The 24950-nt window shown below is 57.7% G+C and overlaps 1 protein-coding gene and 1 long non-coding RNA gene across 5 annotated transcripts in view; one reads left to right on the top strand and one right to left on the bottom strand.

Moving 5' to 3' along the window:
* CAPN2 (calpain 2) overlaps nucleotides 1-23203 on the bottom strand; it is a 40854-nt gene extending 17651 nt beyond the window's left edge. The window contains exons 1-3 of one of the 3 annotated variants that reach the window (XM_081823019.1): nucleotides 22858-23199; nucleotides 18520-18589; nucleotides 83-201 (exon numbers count right to left, since the gene is read on the bottom strand). In XM_081823019.1, coding sequence (XP_081679145.1) covers nucleotides 83-201; nucleotides 18520-18589; nucleotides 22858-23094 — 426 coding nt within the window. In that variant the 5' untranslated portion in view covers nucleotides 23095-23199. Of the gene's footprint in view, nucleotides 1-82; nucleotides 202-18519; nucleotides 18590-22857 lie in introns of all 3 variants that reach the window. The other 2 variants (XM_081823018.1, XM_081823020.1) reach the window with 2 other exon arrangements.
* Nucleotides 23204-23623: 420 nt separating this feature from the next.
* On the top strand, nucleotides 23624-24837 carry LOC145721996 (uncharacterized). Of its 2 annotated transcripts, none has more exons than XR_014146036.1 (3): nucleotides 23624-23874; nucleotides 24176-24341; nucleotides 24653-24837. It is a non-coding gene; the product is annotated as an uncharacterized LOC145721996 (long non-coding RNA). The 2 variants fall into 2 exon arrangements; XR_014146037.1 differs by having other exon boundaries at nucleotides 24176-24324.
* Nucleotides 24838-24950: the final 113 nt, after the last annotated feature.

Genomic DNA, 24950 nt, shown 5'->3' on the forward strand with positions numbered 1-24950 from the left:
AGGAGCTGTCCCTGACCCCCCAGGACCTGTCCCTACCCCCCCAGGACCCGCTGGGGAGAAGCTGGAGCCGACACGACGTTACCTGGAAGTGGAAGATCCCCGCATAGCTGTCCTGGAAGCTCTGCTCTAGGGGCACGACGCGAGCCAGGACCTCTTCACTCAAGGTGAGGGAGGCAATGGCCGCCAGTAGCCAGCAGTCACCTGCAAACACAGCACGCAGCTCCAAGCAGGGGTCTCACCCTGTCCTGCCCCGGGTGCTGGAAGCTGAGGAGGAGCCCCCGCACGATGGGCGGGTCGGAGGGCTGGTGACATCTTTAGTGCGGGGGGGGGGGGGACCTGCTCGGAGGCGGGAGGATCCACTCTTGGGAAGACCCGTGAGAGCCGCGCTGTCCTCCCGGCCCGGCCACCCACCTGGCCCACAGAGGGCGCGGCGGAATGACGAGGCGCCCACACTTCTGGGAGTGCGGGGTGTGCAGGTGAGCTCAGGCGAGCTGGGGACCAGAGGATGTGGCAGCGCGGGTGGGACGCGGTCAGTGGGAGGAGGGTGCAGAGGCCGCCGGCAGGCCCCACGTAGGCTGCCCTGTGCGTCCCGCACGGGGCAAGCACGGGTCCCAGGGTCAGAGACGGCGGGTGGCCGGGCTGCCCCCCAGGGGCGAGGGCACATGGACGGTCCCTTCTGGGGGTGGGAGGGCACCGTGCAGGGGCACAAGAACCCGGTCGGACGGGCCCCTCCCCGAGCTGCCGTGTCTCCTGCGGCTCACGGGTGGCTGAGCTGTAAAGTATGTAAAGCACTCACAAGCCCGCGGCAGGTGACCAGCATCTTACGTGGTCAGAAGCGAGCCGCTGTCAGCAACAGCGCATCGAGGGGGCTCATGTTCACCTCTAAGGGCCGGGGCCCGACTGAGGCTCCCGGGGGAGGCCGAGGACCTCGAGTTCGTGCTAAAGGGGCGTGCGCTTCCCACCACCTCCCACAGCACTAACAGGAAACAGCCTTGGAGGGGCTAGTTTGCATCATTGGATTTATGTTTACTGAGGACAGTTTACTGACTACTTAGCATCCTGACGGGTGGCGTGCGTGCAGCTCTCTGAGGCCCGTGTGGGGCAGCTCTGCAGGGCACCACCTGGAACCCGATGCAGGCAAACGAATCCCCTCGATCCTTCACCTGGGTGGGTGCAGGGGTGCTGGGGGTGCAGCTGTGGCTTTCTGCTCGCCTCCGGGAACCCTCTGAGAAACCAGCTGCCCGCACACTCGGTCTGTGAGGTTTCAGTTCCAGAGGCAGGCCTGTGGTCACCCAGGCATCACATTCCCCGGCCTGCAGTGGTCGGCCTGGACAAGGTTTTGTGGTCCAGCCAGAGCCCGTGAGGTGCCACGAGAGCTTTACAGGGGCCCTGCTGCCGTGGGAGGGGCAGCCTGCCTGAGAACGGGGCCATCTCAAAGGAAGAGGGGCTGGGAGATGGAAGGAGTTTAGAAACCAGGTCCTGCTGGCATCACTGGAGACCCCGAACCAAGCCCTACCTGCAGCCTGACCTGCCTTGGACTTTTCTGCCACGTGACGTGGTGACCTCAGTCTCCCCGAGTGCTAGGGTAGCACGGGCAACAGCTCTCACTTGCTGAGACCCTCCGATGTGCCAGCCACTCTCCTGGGAGCTTCGGGTCATTACCTCATCTACTCCTCCCAGCGCTCTGTCAGGAGCATGACCGTCCCTGCGTCGGAGCGGAGCAGACATGGCTCAGGAGGTTAAATGCCGGGCCAACGATTAAACAGCTACAAGGCAGTTTAACAGGTGTGATGTTTCTGTCCGCCAGATCCCAGAGACAACCTTTTGGGTCAAGTAGGCTTTGACAGGAACCAAAGTAGAGACCTTTGGCGTGTTGAGAATACGGAGCTTGCAAGGAGGCAAGCTCTTTAGCTCTCAGGGGGCAGGAGCCGAGGAGTCCCCAGCGGGGGGGGATGGAAGTCTACCCAGAGGGGCTTCCCCGTGCTGAGCCCACATGCCGCCTGGTCAATAAAACAGACGATCTTCCGGCCGTTTCTGAGCATCACGCTCTCCCGCGTGGACCGTATCATACTGTCCCGCCTGCAGGACAGGCCCACCACGTGTCTACTGTTCCTGGGCTCACGAGATCCCCTTTCCAATCCTCTCCTCCTCCCCTGACCCTGGATCCTCTCGTGGCTTTGGTCCTTCTCTGGAAGCCTGGAGATGCTTGTGATTCTTCCTCTTCTTGAGCGAATTCAAGATTTTCTGGGCATCTTGCAAAGTGCTTGGATTTGGGTCAACACGTGGAGAAGGACAGGCTTGTGGACAAAGTGGTTCAACTGTAGGATCCCAGAGACAGAGTCCTGAAGCCAGAACCCCACACCTGCTGTGCGGCCCCGGGAAGCTGTGAGCACCCTGGGAAGAGCCGCTCGGGGTGAAGGGACTGCAGCAGCAGTGGGTCCCTCGGACCTCCCCGCCGTTCGGTCTCCCAGGGTCCCAGGAGCCAGTGCTTTAACATGACGCACGTGTGTCCTGCTCTGTGGCCTCAGACGTCACGGCTGTTCCCGGGATGTGACCGGGTGCAGGAGGGATGGGGCTCTTGTTTATCGTGGGCCATACATCTAGGTCAGCGCTGGCCCCACACCCAGCACAGATGACTGCTCACCACCAGACCCAGAGGCTCCTGCCACATTCTGGAAATCAGTGGCCGTGTTCCGTGCCTTCCAGTTTTCTTCCTTCAGTGATGCCCCCGCACCCCCTGCCCTGTGCAGAGCTATCCCACTCTAACTGGTTTCCTCTGAAAGGGCGTGTCATCCTAGAATGCCTCTGGATGACGGCACTGTGGCTTTAAGCAGTCGAGTGACTTGCTTGAGGTCAGGTATCCTGAAGGGGCAGCGCAGGCGGCGGAATCCGGGTCTGCCCTGAGCCGTAGTGGGCAGGCAGTGTGTGCACAATGCTCTGCAGTTTGCAAAAAGCATGTTGCACAGTTATCTGTAACCCTTATGACACGATCACCCGGGCTGTCGTTGCCTCTGTGGACTGAGGAAATGGAAGCTCAGAGGGCACGCAGGCCAGAGGTGATCTGGTCTCCCAAGCAAATCCTCTAAATCAAGTCCTGGGCTTTGTTTAAAAACCGAACCTTGCTAGAGATTGACCCCACTAGGAATATCCAACTGCAATCCACGCTTAAAACGGAGGGGTAACACGCCGGCAGCTTCCTGAAATCCTACATTGTATCTGAACTCCCTCAGGCCATGGCTCACGGGACAGTAAAACTTGCCACCCGTCGGACGCACCGTGACTCACTGGGACGGCAGGACGTCAGCCTGTTGTCACACCGTCAAGACAGGGGCACCAAGAGCACAGCAGACAAGAGGGAACAAGACTCAGAGCGTTTTACAGCCGAAGACTCAAAACGTTTCCCGTCAGCGCTCCAAGCTGTGGGGCTGAAGGTTGGGAGGCCCCTGGAAGAGTGCGCAGATGCCTAATAAGGTAAAAGCGTCGGAAATCCCGTTTTACACTCGGATTCCTAACTCTCTCCCTCACACGGCCCATCTTGTTTCCTTACTTCCCCCGCTCCCGTGAGCGTTCTCAGCATCAGGGACTAGAATAGTGACATCATGGGGACTCACGACACAGCAGGTCCCTGGGCTTTACCAAGATCGTCCTCTCGTTTCGTCACAGAACAAACAGGCAGGTGCTGTCGGCCTCTGTCACAGCAGTGGACAGGAGGCCGAGGGAGGCTGGTGGCCTCCTGAAGTCCCCGTAACGAGCCACCGTCAGGTGGGTCTGAGCAAAGCTTTTAACGTGTGACCCACATGGTCTCCTTTGCGAACAGGTGCCAATTTCCAAGGCATCTAACTCACAGGATGTTGTCGTGGGGACTTCTGTCCTTGAGGGGGGGACCTGATTGTCTCCGTGTCTGGCTGCATGGTGCTCACTAGCACATGGATGCCACGTCCATGTGGGGCCTTCTCCTCCCTGGGAAACCTGTCCCACAACCTCCCGTTGCAGCCTCGGATCCTCTGTCCTCCCCATCAAGGTCAGCCTCTCCCTTCCCCCAAATGATTCACAACCGCCCTTCTCCTCTGGACAGTCCTGCAGGGACTTAACTCCTGCAGAGGTGAGGTGGGTGGATCAGTCCTGGGAACCTCCCCCAGGCAGAGCCTGTTTGGGTCAGTGGCATCAGGATCTGGGCACAACCAGCTGGCTGGGTCAGGACAGGTGAGATGGCAATGCACCTGTCCACTGCTCTACTGGTTTAGCCCCAGGAAAGCCTGAGAGGGTGTCTTTCAGTGACAAGGACTGTCCAGGAAAGCTGCCATACAGATGGGCTTGGAAAGATGCAGATGTGTAGTTCTATAGGTTATTTATTTATTTATTTATTTATTTTTAAGATTTTTTATGTATTTATTTGACAGAGAGGGACATAGCGAGAGCAGGAACACAAGCAGGGGGAGTGGGAGAGGGAGAAGCAGGCTTCCTGCTGAGCAGGGAGCCCGATGTGGGGCTCGATCCCAGGACCCTGGGATCATGACCTGAGCCGAAGGCAGACGCTTAACGACTGAGCCACCCAGGCGCCCTCTATAGGTTTTTTAATTACCTGTCCGCAAGAGAGAGGTGAGGGTGGGCGACCACCCGGACCATGCAGGACTGTCCCTGAGCAGTGCACCACAAAGCCCCTGCGGGGTGCAGAGTCTACTTACACTCGGTCACCATTAATGAACTCGTCTTCACTTAGTCCATTTGTCTCAGAGCAGAGATGATGGTGGTGGGGACATGCGTGCCTCCCCACGTCCAGTGCACACCTTCATCCTGCCCTCTGCCCTGGGGCTGGCCTCCCTGGACAAAACTGTGGGCTCCCAGAGCCTCTGGCTGCTGGTGAGTTCAGCCAATGGGAGCCCTGGGGAGCACAGGAAGGGAGGAGGAGGGTGTGGTGAGAGTATTTCTTCCTGGGCTTGGCTTGAGCTGTGCCCCTTGACCCCGGGCACTGCTCCCTCGAGGTGGCATCTGGGCATGACCCACTTATGCCCAGTTCTTGAGTCCTGACACCAGCTCCACCTCCTAAATCAGGGCCTCTCCTGCCAGGGATCTGGTGCTACTTCCTCACCAGGTCACAGAAGGCTTCCAACACACGGTGTGTATGGCCAAGAGTGTTCAAGACTTGGCTGACTACAGTCTATCCCTCATCAGCTGTTCACCCTTAGCTAACTCCAAGGGTAACATCCTGCATGGAGAAGCTCGGATAATCATTTATCCCATTTAAAACGGGGCCCAGATTCTTGGCCAGAAAAAGTCATCATCATAAAAATGCCACTTCCTCCTAAGTCAGTCTGTAAACTTAATGCAATCCCAATAAAAATAGTAAGAGGATTTTTTAAATTTGGAACTTAGCTGATGTAAAGTTTATAAGGAAAAATTAAATGTCAAGCATAGACAGAAGAAAGTCTGGGAAGGGAGTCTACCTTTATCAGGTATTAAAACAGGCATAAAGCCACAATTAATTAAAACCATACAGAACTTGTGCGTGAGAATACAGATCCATGGAGTAGAAAAGAAAGTTCAGAATCATTCCAAACATAGGAATTTAGTGAAGATACACTATTCACATGTGGAATTGGAACAATGGAGTGGCCTTCTAGAAAAAAAATCAAGTTCTAGTTCATCTTGTCATAGGGATAAATTCTAAATGGAATAATGTTCATATTTTAGCATTTAACATTATATATTTAAGTATATATTCTAATATGTTATTTACATAATCCTACATAAATATGGTAAGTCTAGCCATTTGTTTTATTTATATTTTGATTGCCTATGTATGTATGCCATATATCTTAATTGTATCTTAGTATGTTAACATCATGATAACATTATAAATACAATGTTTTTATAAATTCATAGACATTCTGGAAGAGACGATGGGAGAATTCCAATATAATCTGAGTGGAGACAGGCTATGGAATTGTAACCTGGAAGCCATAAGCCTTTTAAATGATAAACTTAACTACATTATAGTATTAAAAAAAAAGTCTACATGGTAAAAAAAAATCATAATGAACAAAATCAAACTAAAAAAAGTAACAAGGAAAAATACTCAGATCCCAGACATTATATATAAACTTTTCTAGTAAATAAAGAAATGAGAGCTCCATAGAAAAATGGACAAAGATGTAAGCAGTTCATGGAAAAGGGAAAAACTAATGTCTCAAACATATTAGGAGCTCCTGGCCGGCTCAGTCGGAGGAGCATGCGGCTCTTGGTCTCAGGGTTGTGAGTTCGAGCTCCAAGTTGAGGGTAGAGAGCACTTAAAAAAAATTTTTTTTTAGGGTGCCTGGGTAGCTCAGTCATTAAGCATCTACCTTCAGCTCAGGTCATGATCTCAGGGTCCTGGGATCAAGCCCTGCATTGGGCTCTCTGCTCCTCCAGGAGCCTGCTTCTCCCTTTCCCACTCCCCCTGCTTGTGTTCCTGCTCTTGCTATGTCTCTCTCTGTCAAATAAATAAATAAATCTTTAAAAAAAAAAAAAAAAAAGAGCCGCAGGTGCTACTGACTGAGCCAGCCAGGCGCCTCCAGCTTTAGCATTTTTTTAGATCAAGCTTTCATTGCCCCTAGATTTAAAAATTAGCACAAAGGGCACTAAAAACCGTGGACTCCTGCCCCGTCTTAGTCTCCCTCCCCGAGGCACCCACGCTCACTTCAGTTAGCTGATTCTTCTGAGATTCATCTCTGTATAAAACGAGCATTCTAGGGGCACCTGGGTTGCTCAGTCGTTAAGCGTCTGCCTTCGGCTCAGGGTCATGATCCTGGGGTCCTGGGATCGAGCCCCGCATCAGGCTCCCTGCTCCGCGGGAAGCCTGCTTCTCCCTCTCCCACTCCCCCTGCTTGGGTTCCTGCTCTTGCTCTCTCTGTCAAATAAATAAATAAAACCTTAAAACAAAACAAAACGAGCATGCTAAACTGTTGGGTTTTGAGTTATTGATTCTGGGCCTTATCTGAGGATTTCCTGTGATGATGGGTGAAGGTTCCATGTTTGCACGGGAAATGCAAAGTTAAGCAGGTCAAGAGTGGAGGCTTCCCAACAATGATCTGTGGTGGCTTCGGGGGGAGAGGGCACGATGTGCATATTTTCCACATACTTGACCCTGGAACCTTCCGGCATGCTTAGGAAGGGTGCACCTACTGCTGGCCTGTACAGAACCAGATCTTCCCTGGGGGGTGGGTGAGGCTCTTCCCTGGCCATCCCCCATTGGACCTAAATGCAGGGACCTCCTGTGGCAGCTGAGGTCCTTCTGACAGCATCTGTGGCTCTTTCTCTCCCTAGATTTCGATACCCTCTTCTTTCTGGATTGTCTTTTCTTTAAAACCCATGGTTTTTCTTCACAAGACATGGTTTCATTGTATGCACTGGGGGAGGGGTCAGGCCCCACTGAGGGGATGCATAGTAAATTCTAGCACCTTCTGTCTACTTTGCCTGAAGCTCTGACTCCCCTGGACTCCCCTGTCCAGCACCCCAGACACGGGCAGGGACAAGGGTCAGAGCTGGGTCACCACAGGTCCTTGAACACCCGGGCTGCTGGCCATGCCCATCATTAAAGGAACAGACAAGGTTCTGCCCAGGGGTTCCTGAACCACCCACTGAAGGTCTGACTACAGGCTCCAGACTGGCTGTTCCCACATCCAGGTTCCCCCCTCTTCCCCCCACCCCCAGCTGAACTCCTGCCCCTACTAGTCTGTTCTGGAAGACACTCAACTGATACAGGCCTGAGAGGCTGGGGGTGGAGTGGGGGGTGACTTTCTGCCCTGCTTCCTATCCTAAAAGCCCACCTGGGTATCCTAACAGCCATATGCTCAGTCAAGCATGAGCTGCCTATGCGAGCTTGCAACCCCCTTTCTCCAAAGACCCCACACTGCATCTCGACTTAATTCCCAGAGCAGAACACAGAGTCCTCACCCCACTCTGAGACCAGACCTCGAATGGGAACTCCGGAGAGCTTCTGAGAGGCTGAACCAGGGTGGGGGACAGCTAGGAAGCCAGCATTATAGAAACCGCCCAGAGGAGGGTGTCCAGGGCCAAGACAGACTTGCCCTATCTTTCACTTAGGTCGGCACAGAGATCCCTCCCCTCCCCAGTGGGGACCTCGGGATCCCTGCAAGAGATGTGCCCACTCAAGGCTGCGTGCATGTCTGTTCCCTCCAAGAACTGCCCTCCCTGGGCCCACAGCCTGCCTGGAAGCCCTGCTCTCTCCCTCCCTCACGCCTGGACACACCTGTACTGACTCCATCCTCTCTGGTTCCTGTCAGGTTCTGGGCTCCTGGTGGTCCTCTCTGTCCCCTTGGGCTGGGTTCAGCCTTCCAGCCAGGCCCCTAGGGATCGCCCTTCCTGCACACCCTCCTCCCTGGGGCCACGTTGTCCCAGGTGCCCTCTCTGCCAACATGGAGCCAGGAGCAGGTGCACAACCCGGGGAGCGCCAGTCTTGCGGCTGAGAGCCTTGGGTGCCTAGCGAGTATACAGAACAGGCGGGTGCCCAAGGGTCCAGTAGGGCTGGGGTTGATGTGTTCACTCACCAAGGCAGGCTCCCAGGGGTGGGGCTGGCCATTCCCCAGCTGCTAGGCCGGCCTTCAGTGAGCCCCAGACCACAAGGGGAAGGCCTCCTGCACAGACCTGGGAGGCCCGACCAGAGGTGGGTGGGAAGCACAGGATGTGTGCTAAGACCTGGGTTTGGATCCTGATCCTGCTGGTGATGCGTGCACCTGGATACATTTCTGAACTTCTCTGACCTCACATTTTCTTAGCTATGGTAGTCAGAAGGTTGTTAGGATCTGATGCAAAAGGAAAACTAGGGGTCCCCGGATGGGCTTTAGAGATGTGGAACCCCACACATTCTGTGCAAGTTCTGCATGAATGTAAACATGTGTTTTTCTAGGGAAGGAGTCAGGGGAGAAAGCTGGGACCCAGGACAGCAAAGTCTCAGGCTGTGGTGTGTGGTCCCAGAAAGGATGAGACCAGACAATGGGGGCACGTGAGGAGGGGGAGCCACATAGGAAAGGATGGGGGGCCAAGGGTCCCTCACAGGACACAAGGCAAGAGGGCCCTTTAAGGGCACAAGCGCCCTGCCTCCTCCCCCTGCAGGTGGACCACCTTCTCCCTGCGTGTCTTGCTGTGGGTTTTTGCACGGAATTTTATCTATGAATTTTGTGTCTAAGGCAGAGAGATCTCATGTATTAATTTATTCACTCAACGACTATTGAGTGACCTTCTCTCTGCCCCCCACCCCCCTGGGCACCTGCTGGGATCACTAGGCCCCTTGTGCTCATGGGCCCCAGGGAATCCCCTCCAAGTCCAGACCTGCCTCTCCCTTCTGACTTGCTTGGGAAAAGGAGGATTGGGTTGCAATTTGGGGTCATTAGGCACAGATGCCTTACCCTCTGGACTACCCTGACAAAGGTTTAAGTGTCTCTGACTGGGCTCACCCCCTCCTGGCTCCGGCCTGAGCACAAGGGGCGCACACAGCCTTCCCCACACAGCCCTCTGGGCGGCCTGATGAATGACTCCTTGAAGGCCCAGGACCCTCTTCTGAAAACGTGAATTCATACAGAGCCATGTCAGTAAATTTCCATGGCCGTGCTCCCCGGCCTCTCTGTGCGTCCTAAGTCAGCTCTGTGCAGGGGCCGAGGTCACCCAGGGCCCACTGCCGGGAGCGGGACAGGGCTGGTTTCCTAATATTTGCGGCCGTGGGAGCGGGGGAGCTTCCAAACGGGGAGCACAATGATATTCGTTGCGTGCTTCCGCCTGCCATCAGGGGCTTCCCTCCACAAACAGGAAAGTGAGGCAGAGAATCCAGGAGACGCTGGGCTTCTGTCCCCCCCCCAGGAGAGTGTGGTTGCCCGTGGTGGGTCCCAGAACGGAAGATCTGTGAGGGCAGGGCCCGTGTCACTGCCGAGCACGTGTCCCTGACTTGCCGCACACACAGCGTGTACACGCTTCAAATACACACGCTGAGAAAGCGCAGACAATGCATCGCCCAAGGCCGGCCCTGCCACTTCCTGGAAGCCCTCTGAGCTTCGGCACCCCCACTGTTCTCTCAGGGCCTGACGAGCCCCTGTGCCCGTGAGAGCCTCTGAGCACCCCCTCCTTGCACGGGCCCTGGCGGACACGGACACGAATCTTCTTCCCCCCGTCTGCTCTCTACTGCCTTGTTTGCTCCCTCTCCCCTCCATGCCTGGTGTGCGGGCTCCGGACAAGAGTGGCTCTTGCTCTCAGGCACTTGGGCCAGTGTGAGGACAGGCAGGGGACCACAATCACAGGTGCTGGTGAGCCCTCAGCTTCAAGTCTGAACAGGGTGGGGAGCTGCAGGACGGGTGGGTAAGGGGGATGGGATAGGAGGGTAGGGGGCTGCAGGAAAAGTGGGGAGGGTAAAGGGGTGGGGTGCAGGAAGGGGTGGGTAAGGGGGTGGGTTAGGAGGGTGGGGGGCTGCAGGAGGGGTGGATAGGAGGGTGGGGGGCTACAAGTGGGGCAGGGGCTGCAGGAGGAGTAAGGGGGAGGAGGGCTGCAGGAGGGGTGGGTAAGGGGGTGGGTTAGGAGGGCAGGGGGCTAGGGGAGATGGGCTTGAACCGGTCCTGAGGAGCAGGTGGAGGGGAGGAGCCCTTGCAGGGCTAGGGAAGGGTGGGTGGGGACACCTGAGCAGTGTAGGGATGGCCCAGTCCCAGAGGAGCAGGGAGCAGGCACAGGTGGGGCAGGGCTCTGAGTGAGGGGAAGGTGAGGTAGAAGAGATTAGACTAGACTCTGCCAGTTTAGGGAGGGTGCTCAGCCTCTCCCCTTCTGCACCAGATCCTCTAGACCCAATAAAATGCTTATACTTTCCAGAAGAGGCCATTTCCCACGGGAGAGTGCTAACTCTGCCCAGACACCTGCCCTCCACCTCATTCCTTGGTCACCCTCGGGGACTCAGTCCCAGCCCTTGGGGGGCAGGCTCTCCCCCTACCATGTCCCCAGACTGCACCAGTGAGCCCAGCCAGCTGAGTGCCCCACTACCTGCATACTGGGGGATCCCAGAGAACCCAGCCACCCAACCACGACGGGCTAGTATCCGAGCCTCCTTGGGTCACCACTGGTGAAGGACAAGGCCATCATTCCAAGGGGAGGAAGCATGGCATCTTCCAGAAATGGCAGCCACAGTATTTCTGGGGTCACATGCTCTTCTAGAACCCGGGCCGGCCTCTGAGTGTCTCAGTGGATAGGGTTCGGCAGAAGGGGTGCCGTGTGACCCCTGAAGCTAGGTCATAAAAGGTGAGGCAGCTTCCTGGGGTCTCTCCCTGGACAAGTGCCCAGAAGCTCAGCTCACTTGAGGCCTCCATGGAAGAGGCCACATGAGAGGCACAGGGACCCCGGGGCCCCTGCTGACCCGGCCTCCAGCCCAGGCTCCAAACAGGTGGGTGAGGGGCTTTCAGGTGACCCCAGCCCAGTGGCTAAAAGTGCGGGAGGGGCCCTGAGTCACGGGGCTGACCCCAGCCATCCTTCAAACCCGTGTAAGTGAACAGGAAAATCCTGTTATTTTGAGCCACTGATTTTGGGGGTGGGTTACAACGCTAGGTACAGGTGTAGCGAGACAGGGACCTTCTTGGAATCTGCTCTCCTGAGATCTGGCCAGGAAGATGCACCTGCTGACTATGATGGCCTGCCCCATTTGGGGGGGGGGCACCAGCAGGAGGACGGCCAGCACGGAGGTGACGGTGTGGGGATGGCGCACAAGGCGCCCAGTCACTCTGCCGTCGCTGGGGCACCCCAGGGCCTGAGATGCAGTCCACACGCCTGCCCCAGAAGGGGAGTACCTTCCAAGAAGCAGGGGCAGCCCGTCTTCTGCTGCAGAAACTCCCCGGGGTGGGGGAAAGCTGGAGCCCCTCCCACAAGTTCAAACATCCCAGCAATGCACCCCAACTTTACAGGCTGGTTCCTCCCAACTGTGTGGGGGGCTACGGAGCCTTGTCAACTTGCCCATCATTTACCACCATGGCTCCCTCCTCCAGGCTCCCTCCAGGCTCCCACCACCCTCCCCACCCTCTCCCCTGCACACCCCGGTGTTGGTGTTCAGTGATTTTCCGCCAGGGGCGCTTTGCCACCAACTCCCCCACCCCAGGGGATCTTGGCAATGTGTGGAGGCATTTCTGACTGTCAAGTTTGGGTGGGGGCTGGTGCATGCAGTGGCCAGGGGCCAGGAATGCCGCCGCCCGCCCTACAGCATGGAGGGTGGGAGGCCCTGCCCTGTGTCCAGTCTCGATGGCCCTGGTCTCACTGTGTTAGTGCCTTGCTCCTTTGCTCTCCATGTGAAGCTACACAATTTCTAAACAGACCAGATGCTGAGGCTGGTTTGGGCACATCTGACCCCTCCTGACACACTGGTGTTTAATGGTCTCCAGCACAGGGGACAGGCCTAGGCAGCTTATGGAGGGAGGCCACTGGACCGGCTTTGGAAGGAAGGGGACAGAATCTCCGAAGGGCCAACCGGGGCCACCCCTGGGAGCTGCTGGGAGGGGCTTCTCCAGAAGATGCTCACACCCTGCCAGGGGCCCAGGCCTGTGGGATGGTGGCTGAGGAGTCCCATGGGGCATCCCTCCCATCACCCTTTCATGCCCCACAGCAGCCCAGAAAAGGGCACCCCCAAACCAGAATGCCCCCACACCCAATCACTGCTCATTTACATCCGAGGCTATGGGCGACGGGCCCCACCCCGCCCTGGTTAACACAAGCCTCCTTCCAGGAGCCAGCGGATGATCCAGACCATGTGTCCCTGCCCCTCCCTTCCCCTGCCCGAGTGGGGGCCCTACGAGGAAGGAGGGAGCTGAGGACGTGAGCCCTGACTCTGAACTTGCCTGGACCACTGGATGCTGGGAAGGGAGTCCCTGCCTGGCAGCTGGGCCCTGGCTGGCCGGGGACCAGCAGGAAGCCACCTGGTGCTGGTTTCAGCTGCATTCCCCAGCTCCAGGGACTGGGGCTCAGTCAAACCCACGCCCTTTCTCCCCTGACCCCCGCCGCCTTCATCCACCCCACAGGAGGAGCCCCCAACCTCCTGAGTCCCTGGGGGCATCTGCAGTGTTGAACTGTGGACAAAAATCTCCCCATGGAGGGGGGTGTGAGGTGCAGGAGAGAAGACCCCAGTACAAAGTAGCCCCACAAGAATGAGCTCTGCACTCTGATCCAAACCGCCAGACAGACCGAGAAACCGAGTCGTGCAGCTCCCCACCCGATGGGAAAGGGAGGACACAAGCGTCACCTTCGCTCCCATGCGCAGGCAGTAGGCGGGAGCTCGGGATGAAGGCACACTGCAGGCAGAGCGTGGGCCCCGCCGGTGGGGCTCAGGGGACTGCACGGGGCCCCTTGAGCTCTTCTCCGAACACCACCTCCTGTCCCTCTCCACAACTTCGGGGACTGCTGACCGCGAGGTCCAGAGCCCGGCCCGGCAGGTACCGGCGGCCGGCACCGCGCACGCGCGCACGCCCCAGGTGCACCTGACCCGCTCGCAGGAACAGCGCTGCCCACGGGCTGCACTCACGCCCCTCCCACGCGCCCGGCCGCCCGGAGCTGCACAGGTGCGTTCAGTTTCAGCCTCAGCCCTGCGGCAGGTGCTCCCCTTACGCCCAGTTCGCCGATGAGGCAACGGAGGCTTAAGGAGGACGGCGATCCGCCCAAAGCGAAGAGCCACGCGCCGCAGAGCCACGGCCACGCTCGGCCTGACGGACCCCCACGTCCCCCCTCTGGACCCTGCTGCTTACAGGTGTTCACGGATGCATGTACCCAGCCTGGCTCGGGCGGAGACACACAGGCCTGTGAGGACCATCCCAGCCCGGAGAGTAAGGGGCAGGAGGCTCGACCCCAGGGCGTCCCGGGCCGCTGCGCGGCCCCCCGCAGTGGCCACAACGCACACGTGGCTCGTGCTACCGTCCTGGAGTGCAGACACAGGCCACTTCCGTCCTGGTTAACGCACACCTGCCGGCCAGGCCGCCCCCCGCCGTGTGGACCCCCCCTTCTCCTGGGGCTCCATCACCCGTACTGCTGCTGGCCAGCGCCTCGCCAGCCCCCCTGCGGCTGACGCCGTTGGGGGGTGATCTGAGCAGAGCTCCCCAGACCTTGGAGCCGGGACATGAGCTGAGCCCCTTGCGGGGTGGGGATGGGGGTGCAAAAAGCTGGCGGGGGGGGGGTTTCCTGCCAGCAGAAGGTAGCATATTTTTGGAGTCACAGAATGTCAGAAGTAGTGGGATCTTAGGAAAATCTGATCCAACTCTCATCTCAGGGGCAGACACAGGAGGCCAGAGGGATGTGGCCTGGCTCTTGGCTCAGGGAGCCCCTGACAAGCGAAAAGCCAGTGTGATCAGAGGCCAATGGGGAGCAGGGGGAGCCCTGTAAACTCCTCCTGGGCACCCCGGGGGCTTCAGATGTAAATGTATGCAACAGTGGGGGGGGTTCTTTTGGGGGAGAATTCCCGCTGCCCCTGCTCTCTGGGGTCCGGAGGTCAGGAAGGCTGCTGTGTGCTGACCAAGGCTGGGGCAGCCAGGGCAGGGCAGGGGCCTGGGGAAAACAGCAGGGTGAGTGCTCCAGCTGTCCCAGCTTCTGGGACTGTCCTAAGGCAGCAGTAAGGGATCTGGGAGCATGGGTGCAGCCTTCGGGGAACAAAGCTGGGGGGAGTATTTACAACTGGAAGGGAGGCTGGGAGGAAATGAGTCATAGCGGCCACACATCTGCTCCAGGAGCTGGAGATGCCCTGGGCGGGGGGGCAGTAAGGATGGGGCTGGCCGCGATTATTGCAAAGAGAAGAGAATGTATTTACTTTCTCCACCAAACCAGCGGACACTTAATTTTCCATCCCTTTTTTAAAACTACACACACTATTTTTTTAAAGGCACCTGCACATTCCAAAATAGAGGGGCCTCCTACAAGAACCCTAAAATGCAAGGAGCATCGGAACTGCCACAGCCCAGAGGAGCCCACGCAGACACAACAGCCAAACATAACGTGGTCCCTGAGTGGGACGCTGGAGCAGAGCCAGGACACTAGGAACAGCTGAGGAAATTTCGATGATGCCGTATCAGTGCTGGGTCCTGAGCCATAATAAGAGCTCAGCGAGACGGGGAATCTGGGTGTGGGGTAGGTGGGGTTCTCTGTACTGTCCTCTCAGTTCTTCCGTAAATCTAAGACTGTGCCACAAAATAAAGTCTATTAACATTTCAAAAGGCACCTACCATAAAAATGACTTTTTAAAAAAATTATAATGTAAATCATCTAAAATTATTTACAGGGGCGCCTAGGTGGCTCAGTCGGTTAAGTGTCCCTGATTCTTGGTTTTGGCTCAGGTCATGATCTCAGGGTTGTGAGACTGAGTCCTGTGTGGGGCTCCACACTCAGTGTGGAGTCTGCTTGGGATTCTCTCTCTACCTCTGCCCCTCCCCCTTGCTCGTGCATATGCTCTCTCTCCCTTCCAATAAATAAGTATCTTTAAAAAATAAATAAAGATTATTTACAACACTTATTAGTAGTTAAGTTCCAGGTGAGTCAGGTTGGATGCAGATTTTCAACTGTGCGGGGCATCAGTGCCCCTAACCCCCATGTGACTCCAGGGTCAACTGTAGTGTCGTTATTCCCATTTACAGAAGAGGAAACTGAGTCTCAGCTTGGGTAACCTGCCCCAGGACCCCCAGGCTGATCTGGTGGAGGGAGCAGGTGCTTCTCCAGCGGGCCGGGCTGTGGCGAGCACACCTGTAGCCAACACCGCCTAGTAGGTGCTCTGGGGACCCAGGTGCCTCTTGGGCGTGGAGGCAGGGTGACCGCCCCAGGGGCCTGGAGAATATCCTCCAGGTGACAATGACACAGGCTGTGCCTTTCAAGAGCTCTGACAGCTGCTGATGGCCTCGAGCCATCCCCTGGGGGGCCTGGGGTGGTGTTGGGGGGTGAGACCAGCTTGGGGAGAGCAGAGAGAGCTATGGGGGGCTGTGGGGACTCTGGGGGCACTGGAGAAAGCTCAGCAGAGGCACAGTGAAAACCTACAGTGGGAGGAGCTCAGCTTCCGGACTTTCCCGGCTTCTGGGGGCGATTCCAGCCCATAAGAGCAGGTCACCAGCCGTGAGTCCAGATTCTACTTAGCTGCTCACTGTAGGGGCAGTTCTGCAAACACAGCGTGAACGACTTCGCTGGGGCTTTGGGCTGTGCCTCCTGGGAGAGGGGGGTGGTTTGTGGATGGCCCACTGCTGGGCCCACTGGCACCCAGAAATGCACAAGTCTATGGACGGCACCGCCTGGGGTCCCTGGTGAGCCAAGTGGGTCTCCGGGCAGAAAGTGAATTTTGCTCTGAGAACGTCACCTCCCGGTCCCCTTGACACAGTCACGGCGTCAGGGCAGCTCTGAGGAGTGCAGGAAGACTTACAATCGGATCTGCTTCTCTCCTTTGACGCATTTCAGCTCTGTGGCCTTGCCTGTACCCCCAGCCACACCCCTGGGCTGTCTTCTGGTCTGCGTGGTGGGGGAGCGGTTCACGGCAGACTTGGGGTGACTGCCTGCAGCTGGGCGCACAGAAATGCACGTGGTGGCCGGGCTGTCACTGCTGTAGACGGTCTGGCCGCGCTCCACGTTGGAGCATGTGGTCCACGCTCCGTGGAAGGTGGGAGGAACTACTTTAGAGCAGCCGAATGCCTCACCTGCGTGAGGACTTGCCCACAGTCCAGGAGCTGAGCCCCGGCTGCCACTCTGCTCGTGTGGCCAGCTGCCGCGGCCACGGTCCCCTGTTCCAGATGCTTCTGAGCCTGCTCGGGCTTGGCCACAGTCACCACCCTGCGCCCAGAGACCAGAGGCGGGTGAGAGTCCAGACAACCACATTCCACAGGCAGTCCTCCAACCAGCAGCCTCCGAAAGGAAAGACCAAGAGAGCAAACGGCCTTAGAAATTACAGACCAATGACTGAGGAATTCTAAAAGGGCTATCACACTTAATCTTGTTTCTATTTGACCCAGGGCAGATCTCAGGAATTGTACCCCTGGAATGTAAGGTCCACTTGTCTCCTCTCCGAAAGGCCTGGTGCTATGTAAAGAACACTCAAATCCTGCATTTGCTACTTGCAATTTGGCCCTTGAGATGTCATAACGCTCTATTAAAGTAAATGTTGGGGCCACGTGTGGAGTCCAGCCCTGGTGTGACCGATCCCCCAAGCCCCCAGAGCTGGCCAAGGCCTCTGTCAGCTAACTCCCATTGCCCAAGGACCCCTGGCTTCTATTGTTTGTGGGGGAGAGGGAAGGAAAGGGGGGCAGGGGGTGTTCCCTGCAGCTAAGAATGTGCTCTAGCATCTCAGGCATCCGCACACAGAGGCTGGGCTCAGGCCAGCTGGGCATGTTCTCCGAGAGGCATTTCCTGTGCGGCTCCCAGACTCATACAGCTGCCCTGACGTCCCTCAGGGACCGAGACTTTCCAGCCCCCTTCTACGAGTGTGGCCCGGGGGCTGAGGACACAGGCCCTGGAGTCACGCGGTCCGTGCTTGTATCCCAGACCCTCACTTCCGCCGTTACTCCCGGGACCTCAGTGTCCTCATTGATAAGAATAATCACAGCACCGCGGGGATTCTGCATCATGGCTTAGTGTCTGGTGCAGTGTTCACTCAAGAAACACAAGCCGCCATTACTCTGAGTATCGGAACCTGGGCAAAGTGGGCCAGGAAAGGCGGTACGATTCCAGTTGATCGATTTTGTTGCAGGTGGACTAGTCTGGGGAGCAAGCGGAAGCTGATCGCAGGAAACAAGCTTCTGGTTTATCGGAGTGACCACAGGCTCCTGTTCCTTACGAGAGGGTTCTACGAGCATCTCAAGTCATGGTCCTAGGCCCACGTTAAGCCTTCACGGAAGCCTTGGGAGAGTTCATACCGAAGCCGGAGACTCAGCAGGTCCAGGCCCAGCAGGCACTGTGTCCATCCAGAGAAAACAAGGGCTCGGCCTCAGGCCCTCACAGTTCGGCTCCCCCCTCCCCGTGCGTTTAAATGAACATTACAACCACCTTTGCAACAAGAAGCGCTGCTTCCCGTTGTTGTGATACCATGGTGAGCCCATCTTGCAAACACTGAGAACACCCTGGTGCTCTGACTTCCGCTCAGCAGCGAGCTCAGGTTTCCCTCTTCCCTCACACTGAGTCACCACCCCTGGGCCCCGAGCCCCCAAGAATGGAGGTGTCAGGACTGTGACTGGCCTGGGGGAGTCCTCCCACCTGGCCCTCAGCCCAGAGCCCGACTGCGTCCGCCGCTAGCCATTCTGCCCCCCGGGGGGTCCGAGCGCAACGAGCAGTTGGAATCCAGAAGCCCCTGCACCCTCCAGTGGGCGCGTCTGTGTAGCCTCAACAACCAGCCCAGAGCAGGGGACCCAGGAGGCTTCATGTGTGCCTCGGGATGGGCACCTCAGGGGAGAAGAAATCCCAGGAAGCTTCTGGAAATGGAAGCCAGCAGGCTGCCTGGGAAGGGAGGAGAGGCACAGCCTTGCAGACAAGACCCCACAGCCCGTTTCAGGTGCCGTCACTTACCCAGGGCTCCTTGGCAGATGTCCGTGCGGGTGGCCCCTCCAATAATAAACCGCGGGTCATTGCAGATCTCCTGGGAACGAGACCCACAGAGTGCTGTCAAGCCCCCAGGCACATGCTTTTGGGGTTAGGACACCTCCGTTCCCAGTGGGTGCACCAGACGCCTTCTCCGCCATCCGCACCCCCCCCCCGCCAGGGAAAGTTTTGCAGTTAGAGCCAGACTGCCATGGGCAACTTCTCGTACCCCTGCCCCATGGAACCCCAGCGCCCCCGCACTGCCTACAGCCTACTTCATGTCTCTACTTCCTCTCCATCAGCTGTGGGGTCCCTTCATACTCTGGGGCCGCCCCACCAGCCCCACCAGCCCCTCTCCTCCATTCCTGCACATCAGCTGTTTTGTCTTCGTGGGATTCCTTTCCCACCTTGTTCTCTCCTGTTTCACCTCCTACCGTATTTCAAGGCTCCTTGCCACCTCCTCCATGAAGCCCTCCTTCACAGTCCAGCCCTCGCTCATGTCTGGGATTCTGAGCCCCCGAGCACTTGTACTCTGCAGTCTGGTATTTAGCTGTGCCCCGTCCAGTGTTGTGCAGGGGAACGGATCTAGCCTTCTGAAGCCGCCCAGCGCGCGGGATATCGGCAGCATCCGTGTCTCGGGAAGCAGCTGCAGAGGGGTGCTGTGCGTGGTGCTTTATGTCATGGGGCCCTCTCCGGGACTCAGATGGGTACCGTCCCCATCTTACGGGGAGGAAACAGGCCACGGAGATAAAACAGTGTAAAACAATGTGTCCAAAGATAGCGGCTCTAAGTTACAGACAGCACTGGCATTTGCACTCACTGGCAGATAACAATAGCTTTGTACTCTTTCTGCTGCGAGGCTGCCTCTAACCGATTAGTAACAAAACTCTAAGGGTGTTACAACCTCACTGATTAGTAACAAAACTCACGATTATCCCCCCGCCCCCCACAGCCCCATGGAGGCCAATCGGGAACAATTCTGGCCCCTCCCGCCACCCTCTCTGTTTCCTGATTCTGAAGTGCTCCACCCCAAAACCGCAGAGGAAGCCAGAGGAAGCCAGGCATAAATCTGGGCTTTCATTGGCTTGGGCGACCTCGGTGTGCCGGCGCTCCACCCCACACCTCTCGGTGTGTCCCTCTCGGTCAAGCAGAAGCCTTTTCTGGGTGGGGCCTGGGTCCGGCCCCCTGTCCCCTGTCCCTGCTCATCACTCTACAGCAGAGTGCATTCCTTTCACGCCTCGCCACGGTCCCCTCCCTGCTCAGGTCAGGCTGCTTGGGGGGATGACGGGACAGCCGAACCCGCCAGGCAAGCACTCATGCAGCTCATCGATGGACACACTGGGCTTGGGGCCGAGAGCCCAAGAATCACATCGCGTTCCTCTGTGTGCCAGGCTCTTCCACCAGCAGGATTTTCCACTGTTTCAGAAATTTTCCCACACCTCGGGCAGCCTCTCCAAAGAAGGCAAAGCCCAGGGTGGCCCCTGGAGGTGCCTCAGAAAAGTGAGCCTCGCGCGTGGCATGTAGGCACTGGATTAAACCCGGATGCGACCCCGGGGACGGGGTCGAGGGCTTGGGCTCTGGGTCCGGACAAGCGGGGTCTGAACCCTGGCCCTGCCACTCCAACGGGTTCTAAGACCCGGGCAAGGTCCTCCACCTCTGTTGGCCTTGGTTTCCTCATCTATGGAATGGGGACGGTGTGACAAGTGTACCCCCCACAGGGTGTTCAGTGACACCAAGTGTCCTTGGTAAGCACTCCACAGAAGTCAGCTATTGTTATTGCCACTGAAGAACAAGGGGATGATAGTCCCTGAATCTGGAGGCCACCAGAGGTCTGTGCTCTCGGGGCACAGGGGGACTCAGGCAGCCTGCCCCTGCTCCGACCTCCCCAGCACTGCAGCTGGTCTCAGCAGCGAGGTCAGGAAACCCCTCCCTGGGGAGGAGCACACCCTCTCGCTCAGGGCCTGCCTGGCCTGCCTGCTCCCTGCTCTCCCTTCCTTGGGACCCCGTGTCACCAATTCCTGCTGTCTGCCTCTCACCCCTTCCTCCCTGGTGACTCAACACATGACACATCCCACAGCCTCTCAAATCCCACGGCCCGCCCTACCCACCACTCCCCTGTCCCTTTTCAGACACCCTCTCAAAGGAGCTGATGACGCTCTTCCTGCTTTGGGTCCCTCACTTGTGGCACCTACAGCACCCAGCCGACTGGCTCTGCACCACCTTCCCACTGCAGCTGCTCTTCCAAAGTCCCCAGTGACTCGCTGGTGTCCAGATCCAGGGGACATTTTGTTTCCCTCGCCTGACCCCAACCACAGCAGTGTTCGAGAAGGCAGGACGGAGGCAGAGGGTAGCTGTCCAACCCACAGGCCGGACAGAGTCCCGGCTCCACCCCGGACACCTGTGTGAGCAAATATTTAACTTCTGCAAGCCTCTAGTTCTTCAACTGCTGAATGGGAACATAACAGCCTCCCCCCCACCCCAACTTGTGCAGCTCGCAGCCTGTCTCATCCTGAGCTGGCGGGGTCCTGAGATGGCTCCAGATCTCTCGCCCATCTGGAAGCTCTACCGGCAGTTCTACCTCCTGGGTGACCTGCCTCCCCTCACCAGCCCCTAAAGTTTAAGGAGGCAGAAACTAGACATACTGTGCTTGGCACAGTAGGTGTTCAGCAAATGCTTATTTAATAGTGAATGAAAGAACAGGTGAAGGAGTGTGCAAATTCACTCTGTAAACTGTGAGCGAGGCACTATGCTAGTGTCAGGTGAATACATTCTCTTTTATTTGTCACTTTCACAACTATAACTTCACTTGAGGCTCATTACAACCCTGCCTTCATTCATTCCCTGACTCCATGAAGAATCACTGTCCCTCTGTTCACAGGTGTATCCCAAGCATTGAAGACAGTGCCTGGAGTGTTAACAGGTGCTCAGGACTGCTGGATGAGGTGGCACTGATCTCTGGGGACACACTGGTGACCAATACACAGGGGGTCCCTGCAGTTCTGAGGGAAGGACAGATAATACGTAATTATACCTATAAACTGCGAAAACACTTGAGGAAAGTTAGCAGGGCTCTGTGAGGAACAATAAAAGATAAAGAATAATAAATAAAGAGGAAAATACTTGGGCAACATCTCTCCTTTTAGATGAAGAAATGGAAGCAGAGAGGCTAGAGGTCCAGGCAGCGTCACCCAGCAGGTGAGCAAGAAATGAACTCAAGTGCTGGGGACCTCACCTAGGGCATTTCTACTGTACTTGCTGCTTATAGGCTGGGTTTAGGGTAACAGGTGACCTGGGAGGTCCAGAGGAGTGGACGCAGGGCGGCAACTTTACTCTCAGGTCAGGAATCTAGAGCCTGGGCTCCCAGGAAGCCTTGTTCAGATTTGGCAGGGGAATACCATGCAGTGTCCCATGGCAGGTGGGGCCTGCAGAGGTCCATGGCGAACCGGATGGACAACTGGAGGAGGGGGCAAGCTGTCCCAAGGCCTGCCAGGGCAAGGGGCGCGGGCAGGACAAGGGAGCTTAGAGGGCCCCCCGAGATTCCCCAGGGAGCATTCTGGGCCAGTGCAATGAGGAGGAGCATCTGGATCTGTGCTGCATCACTCCCGTCCTTCGTTAATCATCGGGGTAAATGTTATGCAGAGGTCTCACCAGCTCCCATTTGGAAAAATAAACACGAAACTCTGATTGGATAAATCTTAACCGCGACTGCATGAGACAATCCTTACTCACAAAAGGACCAGGCTGCGGGTTTCCCTTTTAGCCCTGAAGCAGACACAAGCTGAGTTAGAGCCTGACGTTTCCTGGTCAGATACTGCCTCCCACCCTCCTTTCCCCGCAGACCTTCCTCCCACCATCTCCCCGCGGGAGTCCAAGCAAAGTTTCTCCCAGGGCTCCTATGTCGCCCCGACATCTTGTGGAGTCCGAAGGCGGCTCCCCTGGCCGGCCTGGTAACTGCACCGGAGGGCAGGGCGCGCCTGACTGGCGGAGGAAGCGTTGGGGTGGAGAGAGGCCAGGCCCACCACGCTGCGGACGCGCCTGCACCGAATAACGGGGAGGGGCGCGCACAGTGCGCTCCTGGCGCGCTCTCGGCGGCGGGCGCAGGCCCTCCCAGACCCCGCTGCGCTAGGCCGGCCGGCAGCCTGGGCCCCGCACCCTCCGCACTCCACCCACCCCGGGCCCCGCGCCCCCTGCCGGCCCCCGCTCTGCACACCCCCCACCTCGGGCCCCGCGCCCCCCGCCGCCCCCCGCGGCCCCGGCACCGCACACCCCACCCACCCCGGGCCCAGCGCCCCCGCCGCCCCTGCGACCCCCGGCCCCGCGCCCTACCGTGGGCCGCTTCCACTCGATGCCCTGCGTCTTGCTGGAGTAGGGTCCCAGCTCCTTGAAGCCCAGGGAGGAAGGGATGGCCGGGAAGGAGGGGTCCTGGAAGAGCGTCCCGGCCTCCAGGCACTCGTCCCGCAGCGCCTCGTAGTCCTGGTTGAGGTACTTAATGGACTTCTCGTGCGAGCCCAGCCCCTCGGCCGTCTCTCGGTCCTTCACCAGCTTGGCCGCGATGCCGGCCATGGCGCGGGGTCTCGGCAGGGGCGCGGCGAGCAGGGACCGGCGTCGGAAGGAGCGCGGCCTGGTTGGGCGCACTGCGGCTGGACTGCGGTCGGCGGCGCCGCGGGCGGTACCTCCCCCAGCAGGAGGCGCCCCCTCCCGGCGGGGTGTGGCCTCGGCGCCCGGCGGCGGGTGTGGCCTCGGCGCCCGGAGGGCTGTGGCCTCGGCGCCCGGAGTGCTGTGGCTTCCCGGCGGGGTGTGGCCTCGGCGCCGGGGGTCGGGGGCTGCCACCTGCGGCCCAGACCGGCCGCCAACGCTCCGCCCCCAGGGCTGGAAGGCGGGTCCGGGACTAAATCAGCGGCCATCACCGGGGCCCCGACTTTGTGTCCAACAGCGCGCAGACGGCCTCTCATTTACCGCTCGCAGCAACCCCGGAGACGGGTGTCCCCCCGCTGGGTTCCCATCCTGCTGAGGCGAACAGCGGGCCTCGGAGAGGCTGGGTGACCCGGTGTCGCACCAGCGGTCGCGGGCAGCACGGGGATTCCGAGGCCTCAGCGCCTGTTAGAATCACACGCTGCACATCACACACAGGGTTCCGGGGTTGGCCACTCAAAATACATCCTGAATTTCAGGTTAGCACCAACATTTCCTCAGTGTAAGCATGTCCCGGATATTGCAGGGGCATACTTATACTGAGAAGGTACTCGTGGGGCGCCTGGCTGGCTCAATCAGTGCAGCATGCGATCTTGACCGTGGGGTGGTGAGTTCGAGCCCCAGGTTGGGTGAAGAGATTACCAACCCCAGGTATTGTTGTTTATCTGACACTCACCTTGAAGGGGAGGACGGAGTCAATACTGGTGGGGTGTTTGGAGAGCAGTGCCGGTGACCCCTCCCCCGGGAGCGGGGTGCTGGGGGGGTTGCTGGGAGGGAGGGAACTTCTTGGCTCCATCCCGGAGGCGCGGGTGCGCTGGGACTGCTCGTCCTCCCCATCCCTGCACTAGGAGGCAAGCATTTGTGTTTCAGTGGGAAACAGGGGGTGGCTTTGCCCTTTCTACCCTACCCCAGGGGACACTTGGCCTTGCTGGAAGACATTTTGTATTGTCAGGACTGCGGATGGGGAGCCACTGGCCTCTAGTGGGTAGAAGCCAGGGATGCTGCTCAACTTCTCACACTCCACAGCAAAGTGATCTGATCCCAAATGTCAGTAATGCTGAACATCCTGGTTTAGAGCGCTACTTCCCAGCCTACCCGATGGTAACCTTTCATTGGGTGTGAGTTGTTTCATGACTCTGAGTTGTAGATAACATGGCCGCGCAATGTAGGGATCCACCTGAATCCTGTCCAGTGCAGGGGTCTCCCCGCCTTGTGGGAGTCAGCTGAGGCGGTTGGCCCATTCATTTCAATATGCTTCATTTCATATAAACTGGTGCTTCTTGCACTTTCCCTTTGAACCAGATGTAGCATCTGCTTAGTTGTCTCATTTAATTAATGAGCTAAATTAAATCTTTAACATGTGTTCATTTTATGGCTATTAGAGTCGGTCATGATTTAACTTTTTTGTTTTTTTTTAATTATCTTTTAGGGGCACCTGGGCGGCTCAGTCGGTGAAGCGCCTGCCTTGGGCTCAGGTCATGATCCCGGGGTCCTGGGATCGAGTCCTGCATCAGGCTCCCTGCTCATCAGGGAGTCTGCTTCTCCCTCTCCCTCTGCTGCTCCCCCTTCTGCTCTCTCTGTCAAATAAATAAATAAAATCTTTAAAAAAATAAATTATCTTTTAGCCTGAAGAACAGGAGGAATAGATAGTCCATCTTGAAGCATAGTTTGAGATTTGAGTATTTAGAATTTGTCTGCTAGACTATGACCTGTCAGGAAACACTTAG

Source organism: Leptonychotes weddellii, chromosome 6 (genome assembly GCF_054177405.1).
Source record: "Leptonychotes weddellii isolate Sample4059 chromosome 6, ASM5417740v2, whole genome shotgun sequence".
Taxonomy (NCBI): domain Eukaryota; kingdom Metazoa; phylum Chordata; class Mammalia; order Carnivora; family Phocidae; genus Leptonychotes; species Leptonychotes weddellii.